The sequence below is a fragment of the Mus pahari genome, chromosome 9, assembly GCF_900095145.1.
Source record: "Mus pahari chromosome 9, PAHARI_EIJ_v1.1, whole genome shotgun sequence".
Taxonomy (NCBI): domain Eukaryota; kingdom Metazoa; phylum Chordata; class Mammalia; order Rodentia; family Muridae; genus Mus; species Mus pahari.
The window spans coordinates 69,193,895-69,210,985 of record NC_034598.1 but is presented as its reverse complement, the minus strand read 5'-3'; the positions used below and the strand labels follow the sequence as shown (position 1 = coordinate 69,210,985).

General features: G+C 34.2%; 1 protein-coding gene across 38 annotated transcripts in view; it reads left to right on the top strand.

Annotated features, from left to right (window-relative positions):
- Positions 1–17,091, top strand: part of Ppfia2 (PTPRF interacting protein alpha 2) — a 443,940-nt gene that overhangs the window by 316,782 nt on the left and 110,067 nt on the right. For all 38 annotated transcript variants that reach the window (XM_029542153.1, XM_029542171.1, XM_029542168.1 and 35 more), the window contains one exon: positions 4,755–4,871. In XM_029542153.1, coding sequence (XP_029398013.1) covers positions 4,755–4,871 — 117 coding nt within the window. The remainder of the gene's footprint in view (positions 1–4,754; positions 4,872–17,091) is intronic.

Genomic DNA, 17,091 nt, shown 5'->3' with positions numbered 1-17,091 from the left:
ACCATTACATAACCTACTTTCATTGTTCTATTCTAATGTAAGATTGGCCATTTTATGAACAGTAAGATGTATTTGAATACATTTGGAAACTAGAAGGTCAAAGGTCAAGCAGTTCCAGATTGTGTGTTTCATGGTTCTCTCTCCTTCCAAGTTGGTATGGTGAGCATTTAATTCCTGCATGGCAGAAGAGGAAAGTCAAAGAGGTACTTACTTGGTCCCCTTTCTCTCAAAAGCTCTGTAATAAAGAATCAGTCTCATTCAGAAGGGAAGATTTTTTTTCTCATCTAATCATTTTATCTATATTTTATCTCCTTATAGTTTCCTTAGGCTATTCAGTTATATCATTTATCACTAAGAAAACTCAGTGTTAATCATTTATTAAAAGTGAATAATACCATTATCACTGATTTAAAATATAGTTTAATATAGCATTTGTACCCAGTGTGCATTTTCTGAGAGATTGACAAAAGTGTTTCCTCCCATTGGAGTCATTGTGTTTGGAAGGAATGGTGCTATTCAGTAATGAGCAGCATGGACCTACTTTAGTGTTCTTCCAAAATAGCATTCCTTCCAACAGTGTTCTTATGAGGGAGAGAACTCATGAAGTGTTTTGAAAGCATTGGCTGATTTTCATTATGGTGTGTGTCTCTAGTTGATTCCTTAGTCATCTCTTAGCTTCAATTCTTAGGCAATGGGTAATTTTTCTTAAAAAGCATCAAGTGTCTCAATCAACAAACATTTCTTAGGCAATGTTCTCACTCCTCTAGGCACATTAGCGGGAGTACAGCCTCCAAAATTAAATTGGTAGGAGGGAATGTCTTGCTTTCTATAATGTAAAAGGAAAACTCATCTTATTAACTCCAATAATTAAATCACTTGATAAAAGGTCACTCCCATAGCCCCCTATAGAAATTCGTCATTGGCAGAAACAGAAGAGAATAAAATCATAAAATTATACACTACTGGTTGAAATTATTTAAATTCTTTGTGTTATTTTAAAGTCTTGATTTATCTAAAATCAGGATTTTCATGGTAGTGGTTGAAACTGTTGACTTACATCAAACAAAGTTATGTATATATTTTTTAAAAACTAGAAATGTATAACATTTGAAAGTAGTGTTATCCTTCTCACTGACAAAAATCTCCTACCCACAATTTGCCCTACTTACAAGAAGTTCAGGGATAAAGATGGAGCAGAGCCTGGGGGAATGGCTAACCAATGGCTGGCCCAACTTGAGACCCAATCCCTGACACTATTAATGACAATCTGTCATGCTTGCAGACAGGAGCCTAACACAACTGTCCTCTGAGAGGTTTCACACAGCAGCTGACTAAAAAGGACACACAGGCTCACACCCAAACATTAGAAGGGTTCAAGCAATCCTGTAGAAGAGTCAGGGGAAAGATTGGAACCAGATGGAATAGGAGCTCTTGGGGCTCCCAGAGGCTGAACCTTCAACCGAATATCATACAGAGGTTAGGCCTAGCAACTGTCCTGTCCTGACATTGGTAGCAGAAATACAGGTTGGTCTTCATGCAGGTCCCCTAAAAACTGAAGCTGGATCTGTCTCAGACTCTGAAGCCTGTCTGGGGATCCTGTTCCCCTAACTGGACTGCTTTACCTGACCTCAGCAGGACAAGATGCACCTAGTTCTGAAATAACTTGACATGTCTGAGTGGGATGGTATCAGGAGGGGAACATGTCTCCCCCATTCTCAGATGAGAAGAAGCTAGGGGATGGAGGGAGAGGCTATGTGAGAGGGGGATTTGGAGGAAAGATGGAATCTATGATCGGGATACAATATTAATTTATTAATTAATTTAAAAAAGTAGTGTTGCATTCATGTGTATGTTAGCTTTCAAATTAAAAAAAATGTTTTCAACAGAAAATTAATTCACTCATCTAGTTACTTGTTCTTCATACTTTCATATAGTTTTCTTTGTTTTAAGCCTTAAGTTATATTTGAAAATCATATGATCTATGAAATAAACTGAAATCAGCCTAAATACTGGAAATTAAAACTGCAGCTTGATTTTAGAGTTTTACATATTTTTATATGTCTGTGAGTATTTGAACTTACATATGTACATCACATGCCTGCCACTTATCTACAGAAGCTAAAAAAGGAGACAAAAATCCTGGAACTAGAGACATAGGTTGTTGTGAAGATCCCAATATGAGTCCTTGGAATTGAGTCTATGTCCTCCTCAAGAGTAACAAACACTATGAATTCCAGAGCCATCTCTCTAGGCCCATTCATTCTTTGAAATCTGCTGCCGATAGTGTAAGTTCCTTGCTCCGCTGGATGGCCCCATGTCTATACTTATGGCAGCAGCTCGAATGAAAGAAAAGAAAGAAAAGACAAGTCAAGGCAAGATAAGATGAATCTGAGAGCAAGCCATTTGGGGAGAAACTGAGGGAGTGTCAGAGAGTATATATGATCACATTTCACAACATACTTAGAATTCTAAAGAGTAAGCAAAATAATATGAAAAATAACTTGTTAGAAGTTTAGATGTGTGAAATAAATTGAGGACACAATGTTACTTTTATTTAAAAAAAACAGAATAACACAATATAAAATAAATTATTCAAACTTAATTCATACCTGAGGAAATCCAGGGGTAAAGTCCCTGATTTACATGCATGAGAACTTGCACTGGGATTCCCAACATCCATACATAATCCAAAGTGTTATAGCCTTCACCTGGAATTATGGTGCTGTGTTGTTGGGTAGGCAGAAGCATATGGATTCCTGGAACTCATAGTCTAGCCATCAGAGTCAAACTTATATGTTCCAGGCTCAATGAAAAATTATTTCTATGTATAAGGTGGAGAAAAATCAAATAATTCACCCAATGTCAACATCTGGCCTCAAAATGCTCAAACTCAGCTATGAGTGCACATACACACATGTATATGTACGTAAACAGCACAAACACAGGCACTCACATGTACATGCATTCTTGGAAAATGATTCTGACCATTTTATGGATAGTACAATGATTTTAAAAATCAGTAGTATGAGGAATATTCTCCTATAAGACAATACTTACATAATTGATCTTTGTTATGTAGTGATGTGTTCCCTAAAACAACATTAGATACCTTCACATGTTTAAGGCCAAATGGAAGATCATGTGAATTCATATACACAGCATGGAGATCCTAGCCCTTGAAGAATTGACAAGTAATATATCAAAAACCCAGATTCTGGCTGTCCTCTTCTTTAGTGATTCTTGTTCTGTGTGATCCTTCAGTCAAATGACTTCTAATATTATATACTGTTGTAGGACTCATTATTTACCACATATAAAATATCGCAGAAATGAGTTTGTTCTGGATCTAGTCATAACATATAAATTGATAATATATAAAAAAGAACCTCTTTGTTTATTGCCTTGTTGGAGTACCTTGTATTTGATCTAAGAACTGACCCCATTTTTTGCAAGTGCCTAGAATGGTATAAAAGCAGTCTGGGAAAAGTAAACTCACTTCAGCCTCAAAAAAATAAAATAAAATAAAAAGATTCCATGAAGTTATACTATCACTATCATGTACATTTTTTATTTTATATAAGTAGTTATATTTAAAAACATTTGAAAAGATTCGAATAATATTTTATTCTCAGCTTATTACTTGTATCACATTTGGAGCTGTTTGAGAATCTATTTCTTTGTTAGAACATCATGCAATAAAATTGAGCTGAAAAAAGCCAGGCGTGGTGGCACATGCCTTTAATCTCCGCACTCGGGAGGCAGGGGCAGGAGGCGGATTTCTGAGTTTGAGGCCAGCCTGGTCTACAGAGTGAGTTCCAGGACAGCCAGGGCTATACAGAGAAACACTGTATCGAAACCAAAACCAAAACCAAAACCAAAACCAAAACCAAAACCAAAACCAAAACCAAAACCAAAACCAAAACCAAAACCAAAACCAAAACCAAAACCAAACCAAAACCAAAACCAAAACCAAAACCAAAACCAAAACCAAAACCAACCCCCCCCAAAAAAAAATTGAGCTGAAAAATCACAAGACTGTATTGCAGATTTATTTTTCAATTAAGTAAATTTAGAAGAGAAATGACCATTGAAATGGCCACTGTGAGTCAGACATAAATATAGTATGGATCATCTATAAAGCCATGTAAATCCTGCTCATGGATTTGCTACAGGCTATCTCTGTAGATTAAATAAATGGAACTATAATTAATTATTTTTCAGTGTATATTTTTATGTATATTTCTTGTATGCTTTGAAAGTACATACAACAAGAATTTTTATAACAACACAACTTAAAAGCTATTGTAATTAGTGACTGTTTGTAAATGGAAAATATATTCTTAATTTTTTTCAAAATTGCTTAAGAGTTTATAATAAGCAGCAGGCTGCTGTACTATAGAGACCCTATTATACCTCTTCTTTGTAGGAGATCTTTTCCCAGTAGACTGCTTGCGATAGCCACTAACCTTTTCTGAATGTGCCAAGGACTCTAGCAGAGCGGGCAATCAGAGTATGTCAAATTGGAAAATATATTCTTGGAATAAAATTTCCAGTGACTTCAAATTTTAAACAGTAATATTTTGAATTTGCCAAAGTGTTATTCAAAATGCTAACGTAAATTATACAACAGCATTTTTGAAAAAATAATATAGGTAAATTTAATATCTGCATTTCAATCATTTAGCGACCTTCTTTAGCCATTAGCCACATTAATGTAAATTATCCTTTAAAGAACGTATTCTTTTATTTTTCAGATTGTTGCCTTGCGTGAGCAAAATGTTCATATTCAAAGGAAAATGGTATCAAGTGAGGGGTCCACAGAGTCAGAGCATCTTGAAGGGATGGAACCAGGCCAGAAAGTTCATGAAAAGGTATGATATGCATAACTTAAATGCAAGTGCTTACTTCTTGATTCATTTGATAAGATAAAATCATGTAATGAAAAAAACTATATGTATAGAGTGTTTTAATGAGACATTTTTATTTGCTTGAAGTTTGTTTATTTTATATTTTAGTGTGTTTGATTTGTAGTAGTTACATACATATAACATTTTAAAATTGCTGTTAATTTGAGTATATGTACAATTTAATGTATATATTAAAAGTACATAAAATATACAATTTTAACTACATATAAAATATTTTGCATAGTATTGTTTTAAAAGCACTATATTTTAGTTTATAAGTGTTATTTTATATAGGGTATTAATAAAAATGCTCTCGGTGGTCTTTTTGATTTAGCAATTAATTTCTTTTTCTTTTCTCAATAATCTTAGTCATACTTCTGATAATATTGTGAAATCCAATGCAGGAAGTCATTGAACTTTATCCATTTTCATTCAGTCATCCATCCAATCATTCATTCACCTTTAGAAAGAAGCTATTTTTCTTTGCAATGTAGTTTAGATGCAGGAAAAGGATCTCAGTGGTCTATTTGGCCTCTCTCAAAAGATGGTTCCTGTGTTTCTAGCATAAGACAGGGAATATAAATTATAAGTGGGTCTTAAATTAGATGGAAATTACTTAAATATTTGCATAAACTAGGCTTAAAACTCAAAAGAATCTACTAGTTTGCTGTAACCTGTTATGTTTTTAGACATTAAGCTCCTTAGGACCACATGAATCAGGTAGCTAAACTGGTGTAATTGCAAGTACCAAGAGGTTCTAAAACCCAGAGATTAAGAAAGTAGTGACAGAATGACAGCAAATCGCATTACATTCCTGCTGAATTTTGAAGTAGGCTCTTCCTCACTGACGCTGTTAGAGCGGCTAAGTGGGGATTTCATTCTTCCTTCAAGGCTCAATGAAACTCAGTCACTCAGAGGAGTTTCCAGAGGCGTCCTTCAGATCCCATTGTTGACAACCGGACAGGTCTTTATTTAACACCGCCGTTTAGAAATATTTCATGTGTTTAAGTGAAATCTTAAGCTGAATATTAATAATAAATAATTTATAACAATTTCGTAAGCTAAACATGAGATTAAAATGAAAAATCTTTTACCCATTCTCCAGTTAAGTCAGTCAGTGTACCACATATCCTCTTAAGAACAAGATATTTGTATTCAGAAGAACATTAAGGAGAGGATCATAAAATTTGCCATTGTTTATTTGTTTACATGATGTTATCAGAAATAGACCTTTCTTAAAAATTATAGAGTCATATAAAGTTGGTTATGAAAATTGAATGTATATAATAATCTTTACTTAGGTATCTATAATAGCAAAAATATATAATAACATTTGTGCTACTGAACTTCAAAAAGAAGAAATATAAGAAATAAGTTTTCAGGAATAAATAACTTAAATGCTTGTCTATTTTTAAAGTACATATATACACAGACATATGTATCTACATGCATCTGCTGTTATTAACAATAAAATGATGCCCCAATTAATGACAGATAACATAAATGATGATATATGCCAGCTATAGTATGTAGTGAGCATATCAGCTACTGGTGTGTAACTAAGCTGTTTTTCTCATGTGACATTGTTTTCTCTTGATACATTATTGATTTCTCATTATTAGACAGCACACAGCTCCATGATTTTTCTGCTAAACTATAGATAGTTTTTATCTATAGTTCACAGGTTGCATCTTCTAAAATAGGAAGAGCAATTCTATGCATTTGGATTTTGTCACTAACTCTAAATATAATATCTTTAACATAAATTAATCTGTTGACTGTATTTCTTTAGCTTATGTTACTCCCCAATAATCATGACATAAACAAGGTTTATTTAAAACTGCACCTCAATAGCTGAGCAGTTAAATGATTTACCTTAAATTTCTATGCTAATCTGGCTACCTCCCAGGCCTATCCCATGATATTTGCATATTTACTGACCTGGCTCTTTGGCCTTCAAGTGTGCTTTCACAATCTGTCTCAGGACCCCTTCCCCCTTCCTCATCGCTCCTATTTCTCTATCCTCCTCGCTCACTGATTTGAATCTGCGCTCTCTCTCTCTCTCTCTCTCTCTCTCTCTCTCTCTCTCTCTCTCTCCTTTCTCTGACTGGTGGTTGTTACACCCTATTCTCTATTCTGCCTAGGCATTGGGTGATCAACATTTATTGATGAGGCTAAGAATTGTTTACACGAACCCGAGACAGGAGATAAATATTACAATGCCCTGTCCAGGTTGAAATGAGATACAAGGACAGAAAAATCAGCATTTGAATAATCCAAGAATAAACTTTACACATAGTATACAAAAACATTATGACTACAACTAACTGACCTCTTAATTCCAGGTATACTTATGGAAGAATCTGAGACATTGATGACTTGAAAACCTTTGTACTTCTGTTCATTCTGCTGGCAGGAATATAAGTAAAACTTTTTAAACATTGTGATTATATATTCAGTTGTTTATTTTTTTGAAAGTGTAAGAGATATTTCCATGTGCTTGAGATTTACAGTGTATAAGCATGGCTTATAAAACCACTTCAATAGCCTTCAGTGTGAGCCTTGTGCCAGATCACTTTATGTCAACTTGAAAGAAGCTAAAAATCATCTGAAACAGGAGAGCCTCCTTAAGGTCAGGATGTAGGCAAACCTGTAAGGCATTTTCTTAATTAGTGATTGTGACAAAGAGCCTAAGCCACAGTGGGTGGTGCCGTTCCTTGGCTGGTTGTGTCCTGTGTTCTGTAAGAAAGAAAGATGAGAGACATTATACACAGAGAGAGTCTAACTTGGAGTTCGTCATCAAATCTCTCTACTCTACACTCAGGAAATCCTGAGGCAGAAAGATGGTAAGAGTCAGAGGGGATGTAGGGCACCATGAGAACAAGATCCATGAAATTAACTAAGCAAGGCTCATATGAGCTTACAAGGACTGACATGGAGCCTACACAGATCTGCATCAGGTCTTCTGGGTATATATTACAGCTATTGGCTTAGTATTTTTATGAGATTCCTGACTAACAGTGGGTCGTACTCTGACTCCCTGGCCTGTTCTTGGGACTCTTTCCTCTTGTCGGGGTGCCGTGTCCAACTTTGTCATGTTTCGTTGTTATCTCTTAGAAGCTATTTCCTAATGAGAGTGAGAACGTGTGAGAGCAGCTGCAGGAGAGAGGAGGTGGACAGTAACAGGAAAACAAACAAACAAAACCTCAGGAAGCCATGATTAGCAAACCAGTAAGTGCTAATGTCCCTAATGGACTGTGCATTAGCTCCTCCCTCCAGCATCCAGCCCTGCTTGAGTTACTTTCCTGACTTCCTTAAGTGATCGACTAAGATATGGATATGTAAGTCAAAGAAACCCTTTTGTATGCAACTCATTTTGATCATGTTGTTTGATCACAGCAATATTAACCTTAACTTGGAGAGAAACTGGTACCAGGACAGTGGGGTACAGTTGTGAAAGACACAACCATGTATTTTGGGAAAGATTATGGAAAGGCTTGGAACTTTGGAGGAGAAAAGCCATTGACCATTCAAAGCTTGGTAAGATAAACTTAGAAGATAAGAATGTGGAGAGCAACATAGACAACAGAGGCCTGGCTTGTAAAGCATCAGAGGGCAGCAAAGACTCCACAGAGCCTTTGTGTGAAGAATCTGTGCTGTCTGGCCAGATAGAGGTAAAACAGCAGCTGTGATCATCACGCTAAAGTAAAACCTTTGTGCTTTGCTGTGACAATGTGTGCTGGTTACCTGGAGCTGAGAAATTAGCAGTGATTAAACGAAGACCAGCATTATTGAGGCGACATCTAGGACATGTTTCTCCAAGTCAGTACACAAAAGCTATGTCTCTGAGATGGCCACGTTTGTGTCGTGTATAAGAGTCTCCTCGGTGTTGCTGGTTTTGGAGACATGAAGGGGTCAGCAGAAGCTTGGCACTGTAGGGCCTTGGTGAACTTGAAGCAGGAGAAGTGGTGGAAGCCAGAATTGAAGGGGTCATGTAGAAAGTTGAGGATTTGTTACGTGAAGAGCAGCCAGGCAAAGATATTTGTGAAAGAATAGCCGAGTTGCAGTAGAAGACCTGAGAATTTTGAAGAGGCAAGCACCAGGAGACAACTACAAAGAACAGTAGCAAGTATGAGGTGAAACTGGCCCTATGTTACAGAGGGAAGGGTCAGAGAAGTGAACCCAAGCCCCTTGGAGGAGCCCAGAAAATTGTGACTGAATCCCGGGTATTGGACATTGAGTGGTTTATAATGCTGAATCTTGTTTTTATTTGTATCTAATTATTACCATGCCTTCATTCTTCCTTTTGGAAATAATTTATTCTGGATTTTATAGGAGCCCATAGTGACAGAATTTGGACTTTAAAAGTGACTGTGGATTTTGTTTAAAGAGACTAAATTTTTAAAGATGTCAGGATTTTTTTTTTTTTTTTTAAGACTGTGGACCTTTTTCAGTGTGTAAACTGTTTTATCCTGGTATTTATATCCATGTCTGATCTTGTGGATGAACAATAAAGGGAAGGGGATATTTGTGTGTCACCATGAAAATGGGTCAATTGTGTTAGAAAGTGGATCCTCAATAAAGAAAACATCTCCATAACCAGACTGTAGGAAAACCTGTAGGATATTTTCTTGAGTAGTGATTGACTGACATGGGCCCAGCCCATTGTGGGTGGTCCAACCCTGGGATACTAGTCCTGGGTTCTGTAAGAAAGCAGTTTAAACAAGCCAGTAAGCTGTACCCCTCCCTGGCCTCGGCAATCTTTCTTGTCTCCAGGTTTCAGGCTTGTTTGAATTCACATCATAACTTCCTTCATTGACAAGCAGTGATTTGGAAGAATAAGCCAGCTAAATCCTTTACTTCCAAAATGTTTTGGTCATGCTGTTTTATTGCAGTGATGATAACCCTCAGGAGGACCAACCTAAAAATTATGATTTGTACATTATTTTAAATTTGAATTTTAATAATAAAACTGTCATCCATTGTATATTAAATCTGTGATTGGGCTTTCACAATTAAATAACTGCTGCATTTAGAGGAAATTTCCTTATCTGGTGAATGTTAATCAAACACAAAATTAAAAAAATATATATAAGGTCAGGTTTGATCATTTAATTATGTATGATAGTTACACATAAAAGCATTGCTTGTTATACATTTCAAGTCTTATATTCATGGCATGACCATTTGAGATATAGCAATACCATCGACCAATAAATTATGATAGGTTTATAATTTAATCGTTGCTTTTTAAATCTATCTAAGCATAGGAAAACAGAATTTAGTTTGGTGACTGTGTGATAAGTACCACCTCTTGTTCGGGGTAATAAAATCCCTTAAATTACATAATCAGGGTAGATTATTAGCCATTTGGGGATGTTTTGTAATAGCACCATGAGAATTCAGTTGCCTGAGTTAACAAAGTAGCCTTATTGAGAGTACCCTCAAAAATGGACTTTATTACTCAAGAGTGCCCTATAATTATTATCAACATTTCCAGAACAAAACAAAAGAAGAAGAAGAAGAAGAAGAAGAAGAAGAAGAAGAAGAAGAAGAAGAAGAAGAAGAAGAAGAAGAAGAAGAAGCAAGGAAATAAGATTAGATGAAATAAGTTTAAAGTTTCTTTGTGATCTTAGATTTAGTGTTGCCCAAAGAATATTTTCATGTAATAAAATTCCAGAACACTACTGGTTACCTTGCTTAAACCAGGCTCAACAGAATTTATCTTGCTACTGCTTCAGAGTGATGGAGTTAATCTGCAAATTACTCTTGAAGACAAATATGTTCAATATTTCCATGCTGCCTGCTTCCCTTTTTTGTCTCTAGTCTCTTAGTTTCCTAAGAGATGTAGATAAGTAGAATGGTAGTGGTAAAAATTCAAAAGTCATATCCCTATGATAAATTTGGTAAAAACTTAGACTGAGCAATATTCATGCAAGAGTCAAATTGAAAACTTGATAAAATGTGAAATCAAATGGTATTAGGAGTTAAGTAAATATTATATTGGAGTTTAAGAAAAAGATAAGGCATTAGACATCAAAAAAAAAAAAACTTAAAGCAAATTTAGAGTAGACACTTGGTATGCAAATGTCTTAAGAATGGATGACATGTCTTTGTTATATTCTAGAGATGGAAGAATATTAAAACAACTCGATACTAGTGTTCAGAAAAGCTAGTAGCAACAGCTAATGGGAACAGTGTCAGTAACAAAATTCTATTAGTCCCTGGTAGAGTTCACTTTATTCTTTTCCCAATGGAAAAGTTTGAAAGGGATTTAAGCTTGGAATTTCAATTACATTATTTTAAATAATCTGAATGACAAGTTAATGTGCATCTGTCACTTTTCCATTCTTCAGTAGGTAGACCTTGGTCATTTTTCCTTTCAGATAACATGATTGAGGTAAAATGACCTGTGTCAACCAAAGTGTTCAACACCCACAACTTATTTCACTTTTCTTCACAGAAAAGTTTTCATCAGAACTTCACATTTCTTTAAGCTAGTAAATCTGTTCTTGTTTTCAGAATTACACATACTTTTTTTTCTAGAGTTTTATTTTATGCGAGTGTATTATAAAATATTTGCAACTTCTCCTGAGTATAGTATTTTAATGCAGAACTGAATTTACAAGAAAGCTGCATTCCAAATGCTTGGTTATTATATGTATGACTCTTCAACTTTGGCTAAGGTCCGATATTTACACTCATGTGCTGGTACCTCAAATCCCCAAGATTTTAGCCAAACAACAGATCATTACTTTCTCTAATGTGGGCCATATATCTAGCTAAGAAATAAATAAAGTGCTTTCCTTTGCCCAAAACAACGTAGCTGATTTCATTGACAGTTATTCTGATGCTAAATCATGTTTCTATGAGTACATAATTTTATATTTGTATTTTAATCACATGCACATGTCCCTGATGGGAATAATATTTTATACAGATGAAAGATAAACTTGCTTCTCTTAAATTCATGTTTATAGTTTTTACATTTGTCATCAATCCTTCATACCTACTATTGTTTCACCCAGTTAAGACACAGTTGGGAAAAGTGTCTTTGTATTTAGCAAAATGAAAATGAAGTCATTGATCCAAATAATAGTAACTCTGACAGGAACCTAGTTGATACGTTGATTCTTATATTAACTAAGTATACAACATAAAACCCATTTGGGGGCAATTCATATACATCTCAAAAACCAATAATGATACATTTGAGAAAATTGAACCACTGCTTTACATCAGTTTTTAGTTTAGCATAGAATCATTTCTGAAATTTTATTAGTGACTTTCTAAACAAAAGTAAAATAAATTAATAAAATATTAATTCTAGTCATTTCCCTACTTTATCCTTGCAAACTACATACAAGATTTGAAAAAGTTATAAGTGTCTATTTCATGTAAATCACTTAAGATGTTTATTTTGTGATATAATGTAGGATAAGTCTACTAATTTTAACTTCTAATAGTTGTGAACATTAATCATAAAAATGATGAACAGAAATTCCTTAGTTATGTTTGACTTAATATGCTATAATATACTGTTGTTCTACCAATCCAAATGTATTCAATATAGTGAGCTTTCTTACACGGTAGTTTAAATATTATGAGAATAAAAGAAGTTACACTACAATTCTTTAGAAGGAGCAAAACAAACAAAAACAAACTAACAGAAACAAACTCTTGGTTTTAAATTTGAAAGAAATTTAAAATATTCTAATTTTTATAAATAATTAAAATCTATTTTGAAACTATGACTATCATGCTGTGTTGTTCATCTTCGTGTGTCTGAGTGACATCACTCAGTATAATTTTTTTCTATTTAAATTTCAGTAACATTGTGTATTTTTAGTAGAGTTTAGAGTTAATTTTCCTTTTATTCTCACTCATAAATACTCTAATAGGGATATTACACATTTTTCTTTTTAATACTTTTTATATTTTTATCATATTTTTTTTCTTCAGCCTTAACTGTTCCCAGATCTTCTAACGGTTCTTTACCTTCCGGCCTCATGTTCTATCTCTGGAAAAGAGAATAAATGTTTTAAAAAATGTACACACACACACACACACAGAGAGAGAGAGAGAGAGAGAGAGAGAGAGAGAGAGAGAGAGAGAGAGAGAGCACAATTCCCAGGCAACTTTGGTTATTACATGCAAATCTCAGTGCAGAGCACAGAGAACTGCCTAAAATTTGGTGGTCCAAGTTTTCTGAGAAGTGCCCCAGTGATGCTAAGAGCCTTTGCTCTTAGTTGTTCAACATAAAGTAAATGTAAAACAGGACCTCTAATGTTACAACTCACTTACAAGACAGGGATAAATGAATCTTAAACTGGGCAGGGAACCTTCCCTGCTGGCTAGCTTTCAGTGTGCTGGAAGGTGCTTTGTCGTTTCCAGAAAAGCAAAGTCATCAATGATCTTATCAGCACGGGACCCTGTATGCTACAAAGCTGACTTACATGGTAAGACTGATGGATTCACAGAGGCAACACTGTTAATAAAGTGAGCCAGTCATTCTCTTAATTAAATCTGAGAGACCTGGTTCAAAGAAGAAACTCCATGCCTCCTACTGTAAGTACATCAAAGCCCTAAGGGAAGATCTATTGATGTTGCTTTTCTGAATCTATTCATGTTGTCAAAGTACCCTATAAATATTTATATTTATTTCCATATTTGTGTTGCTGCTGACCTTGGTTAAATAGGCTTTTCATTATGGTTAGCAGTGGTGGCACATGCCTTTAATCCTAGCACTTGAGAAGCAGAGGCATGAGAATTTTTGAGTTTGAGGCCAGCCTGGTCTACAGAGTGAGTGCCAGGACAGGCAGGGCTAGACAGAAAAACCTTGTCTCAAGAAACCAAACAGACAGACAGACGACAGACAGACAGACAGACAGACAGACAGACATTATTCTATGAAGTGCTGAGACTAAACAAATCTGAGTGTTCAACTATAGACAGGCATCTATGTTAACACCTTTTGCCAGTTGGTCTCCAAAAGTGTGGGGGAAGAGGGATAGAGAATACAAGAGACAGAAGATGGACAAGAGAGCTATGAGATGCTGTCTTTGCTGTTGTTGTTGTTGGCTGCCATCAAGAGATTAAGTACAAGGCATCTGTGGTAACCTACAAAAGACGTGCACAACATCTTGCTTCTAAAATTTTTAGAAATGAAAAAACAGGATTTTAAGGCTTCACCTTTAGGAGAGGAGAACTTGCTGACATGTGACATGTGATGCAAGACACGCGATGGCTCTTGAGGAAGGAAAGTCAATATTTTTAGATTTGTGGCAACTGGTAGAGTCCCCAAGTTCAGTGGATGATGCCACCACTCATGTATAAGTTGGTAGAAATAACTAAACTCAGACACTTAAAAATAACAAATAAATAAGGGTGGTATAAGAAAAAGTATATTTTATGCTTATCAACAAACACCCCTGGTCATATTAAAATTAGGAACAATAGAGGTCTTTTGATTTGAAACATTTAAAGATAACTAATTGATACTAAGCTAAAGAAAAAAACATTTTGGGGGGCCTATCGTTTTATTACTCTTATTTTCTCAATGATCTATTGCCTTATTATTTCAATTTCCTTTTGTGCTATTTTTATATTTAATGGCTAAAAAGATATAACAACCAATAAAGTACAACCATGACCTTAATCTTTGATTCTTAGTCCCATCTAAATATTATTAATACCTCAGAAAATTTGTAAAACAACTACATAGAAAATCTTGCCATTTTGTATCCTCCAGAATAGAGTGCATCAATATTTTCTCATTCAGTTCTACAAAGTGTTCTAAAAATTTCAGACACTGAATGAAAAGTTGTTTCTGCTCTCCTTAATCTCCAGATTTATAAAAAAAGCAGCAAAAATGCACATCTTTAATGGTATAAAATAGACTTAAGGAGACAATGCAGAACTGAAAACAACAGCTTTTGATTATATGTTAGAGAACCTTAAACAACAGATACAACATGGTATATGTTGGATGTATTTGAAATTAGTGAACATTTCCAATATTTGAAAGAAAAAGAAAAGAAGGCAGAATAAGTAAATTTAAACATTGTAAATATTTGTAGACAGTCCTAAAGTTCAATTAAGTTATGACTTATAACATTAAAGCCTTTGTGTCTGTATTCAGTTAATTATTTTATGTTCCTTGCACATATTTGGTTACATGGTTTGCTTGTATTCATATTCAGTGAAGCACACATTATGTTATTGTCAAACAAGAGTTTTGCTCATCTAAGGACCTTCCTTTGTATCTGGTATAATATAAAAAAATAGAGTTGGGGTTTTGGTGGTTTATTGAGTTGGTAAAGAGACGAAAGAAGGAATGAACAGAAGTAGTAGGAGTCAGGCATGAGAAATACAGCTTTTGAAAGCAGATACTAGAACCAGAGTATCGAGTGTGAAAACTTCATATTGTGACGTTTAAAGGTGTCAACCAAACTACTTTGCTCTTTGTGCATCACTTTACATTCTGCATCCGGTATAGATAGCAGACATCAAATAAATAAGTTACATCATTCACTTATATGTGTGGCTATCACGAGATGAGAACTTAAGGAATTTGAGCAACATAGAAATGTTGTTTTGAAATCACACTTGGAGATAGAATCCTTATGATTATTTTTGGGGAAAGGCAGCTCATATTGTTATTGTAACTTATATACAGTCTTATTTGATGACTTGGAGGTAAATGGAAGCTCAAGAATTTAGCATATTGCATGAACCTTCATGATTCCTAGGAAGAAACATTAGTATTTGTAGGTCACTCTGTTGCCTGAATTCTTCCAAAATCTCTCCTTGTACTAATGCTTAGGATAGAATTTATTTATGTCATTCACTCATTTTTTTGGGTTGTTGAATAGTCTATTTAATATTTCATTCAGAAACATTCTTTATATTCATGCATTATTGATTTATGCTAAGCATACATCAACCACCTACATTTTTATTACTCTTCTCATTATTTTTATGCCTATCAATATTTTCTTGTCTGAATCTGTGTTCTGTATTTATTTTATAGCTCTAGATAACTTTATTTATACATTCTTTTGTTCACAGAAATAAATAGATTTTTTTTAAAGTTTCTCCTACTTTATATGACTCTTCCTAGTCTAGAATGTATGGGAATGGTTGTGAATGTCATAACTTCTCGACAGTGTAATCGACAATACTTTGCTAACTATTAAATGCCAGAGTTACTTGTAAAAATGGCATGGAACTGTTTATTGGTTACTCTTTAGGTGTTAGTAAACTTTAATAGTATTTATGCCTCTTTTATAAGAATTTATTTAATAGGAAGATCAATTTCAATCACCTCCTCTATTTTCCTATTTCTATTTTCTTTCAGAAAGATCAGTAAATAGTAAGAAGTAAGACACATGAGAGAATGGTAATCTATTTGAAATATAGTAAAGAGAAAAATAGCTTTTGTGTAGGTGTACATGTTGATAATATTTTTATAACAAAAAATAAAATATTAACTCTTAAATGCATTAGTGCTAAGGAAAGACACCAAATATTCTTTCCTATCATCAGTAAATAAATAAATATTATTTAAATATTTGATTAATCTGAAGTGAATACATTTTTAAAACAAAACTTTATTTTAGGGACCTGAGCTGTAATTTGGGGGATATATACTTAAGTGGGATCCCCTGGTTTCATCCATAGCATAGAATTTAAAACTGCTTGTATATTTATAAACAGAGAAGTTTCACAAACACTTCAGGTAAAGGTAAATTGAGAGATCACCGCAGCAGATTTTCAGGTACTATTCTAAATTTTACAGATGTGTCCAAGCTATGCAATGCATTTCTGCTGCTTAATGAACTTAAAGGTTATCATCTTAAAAGTGTCTTATTTTAGTTGCCTGATTACTGTTTATATTTATTTAAAATTATCTCATCTTAAACCTATTAAAGCTTGCTGTATCAAACAAGATCTTAATGGACTTCAGGTGCACAGAATTGCAATAGTAAATGTTTTCTGATTAGAAAATTACAAACATTTTGTTCTAAATAAATATTAATAAAATATGCACATAATTGAGATATATATTATTTATATACATATATATTTATGAATACACACATAACTGATCATATGTATTCTATATACTTACATATTATGTCTATATAACATACTGATTTTTGCACACACACACACACACACA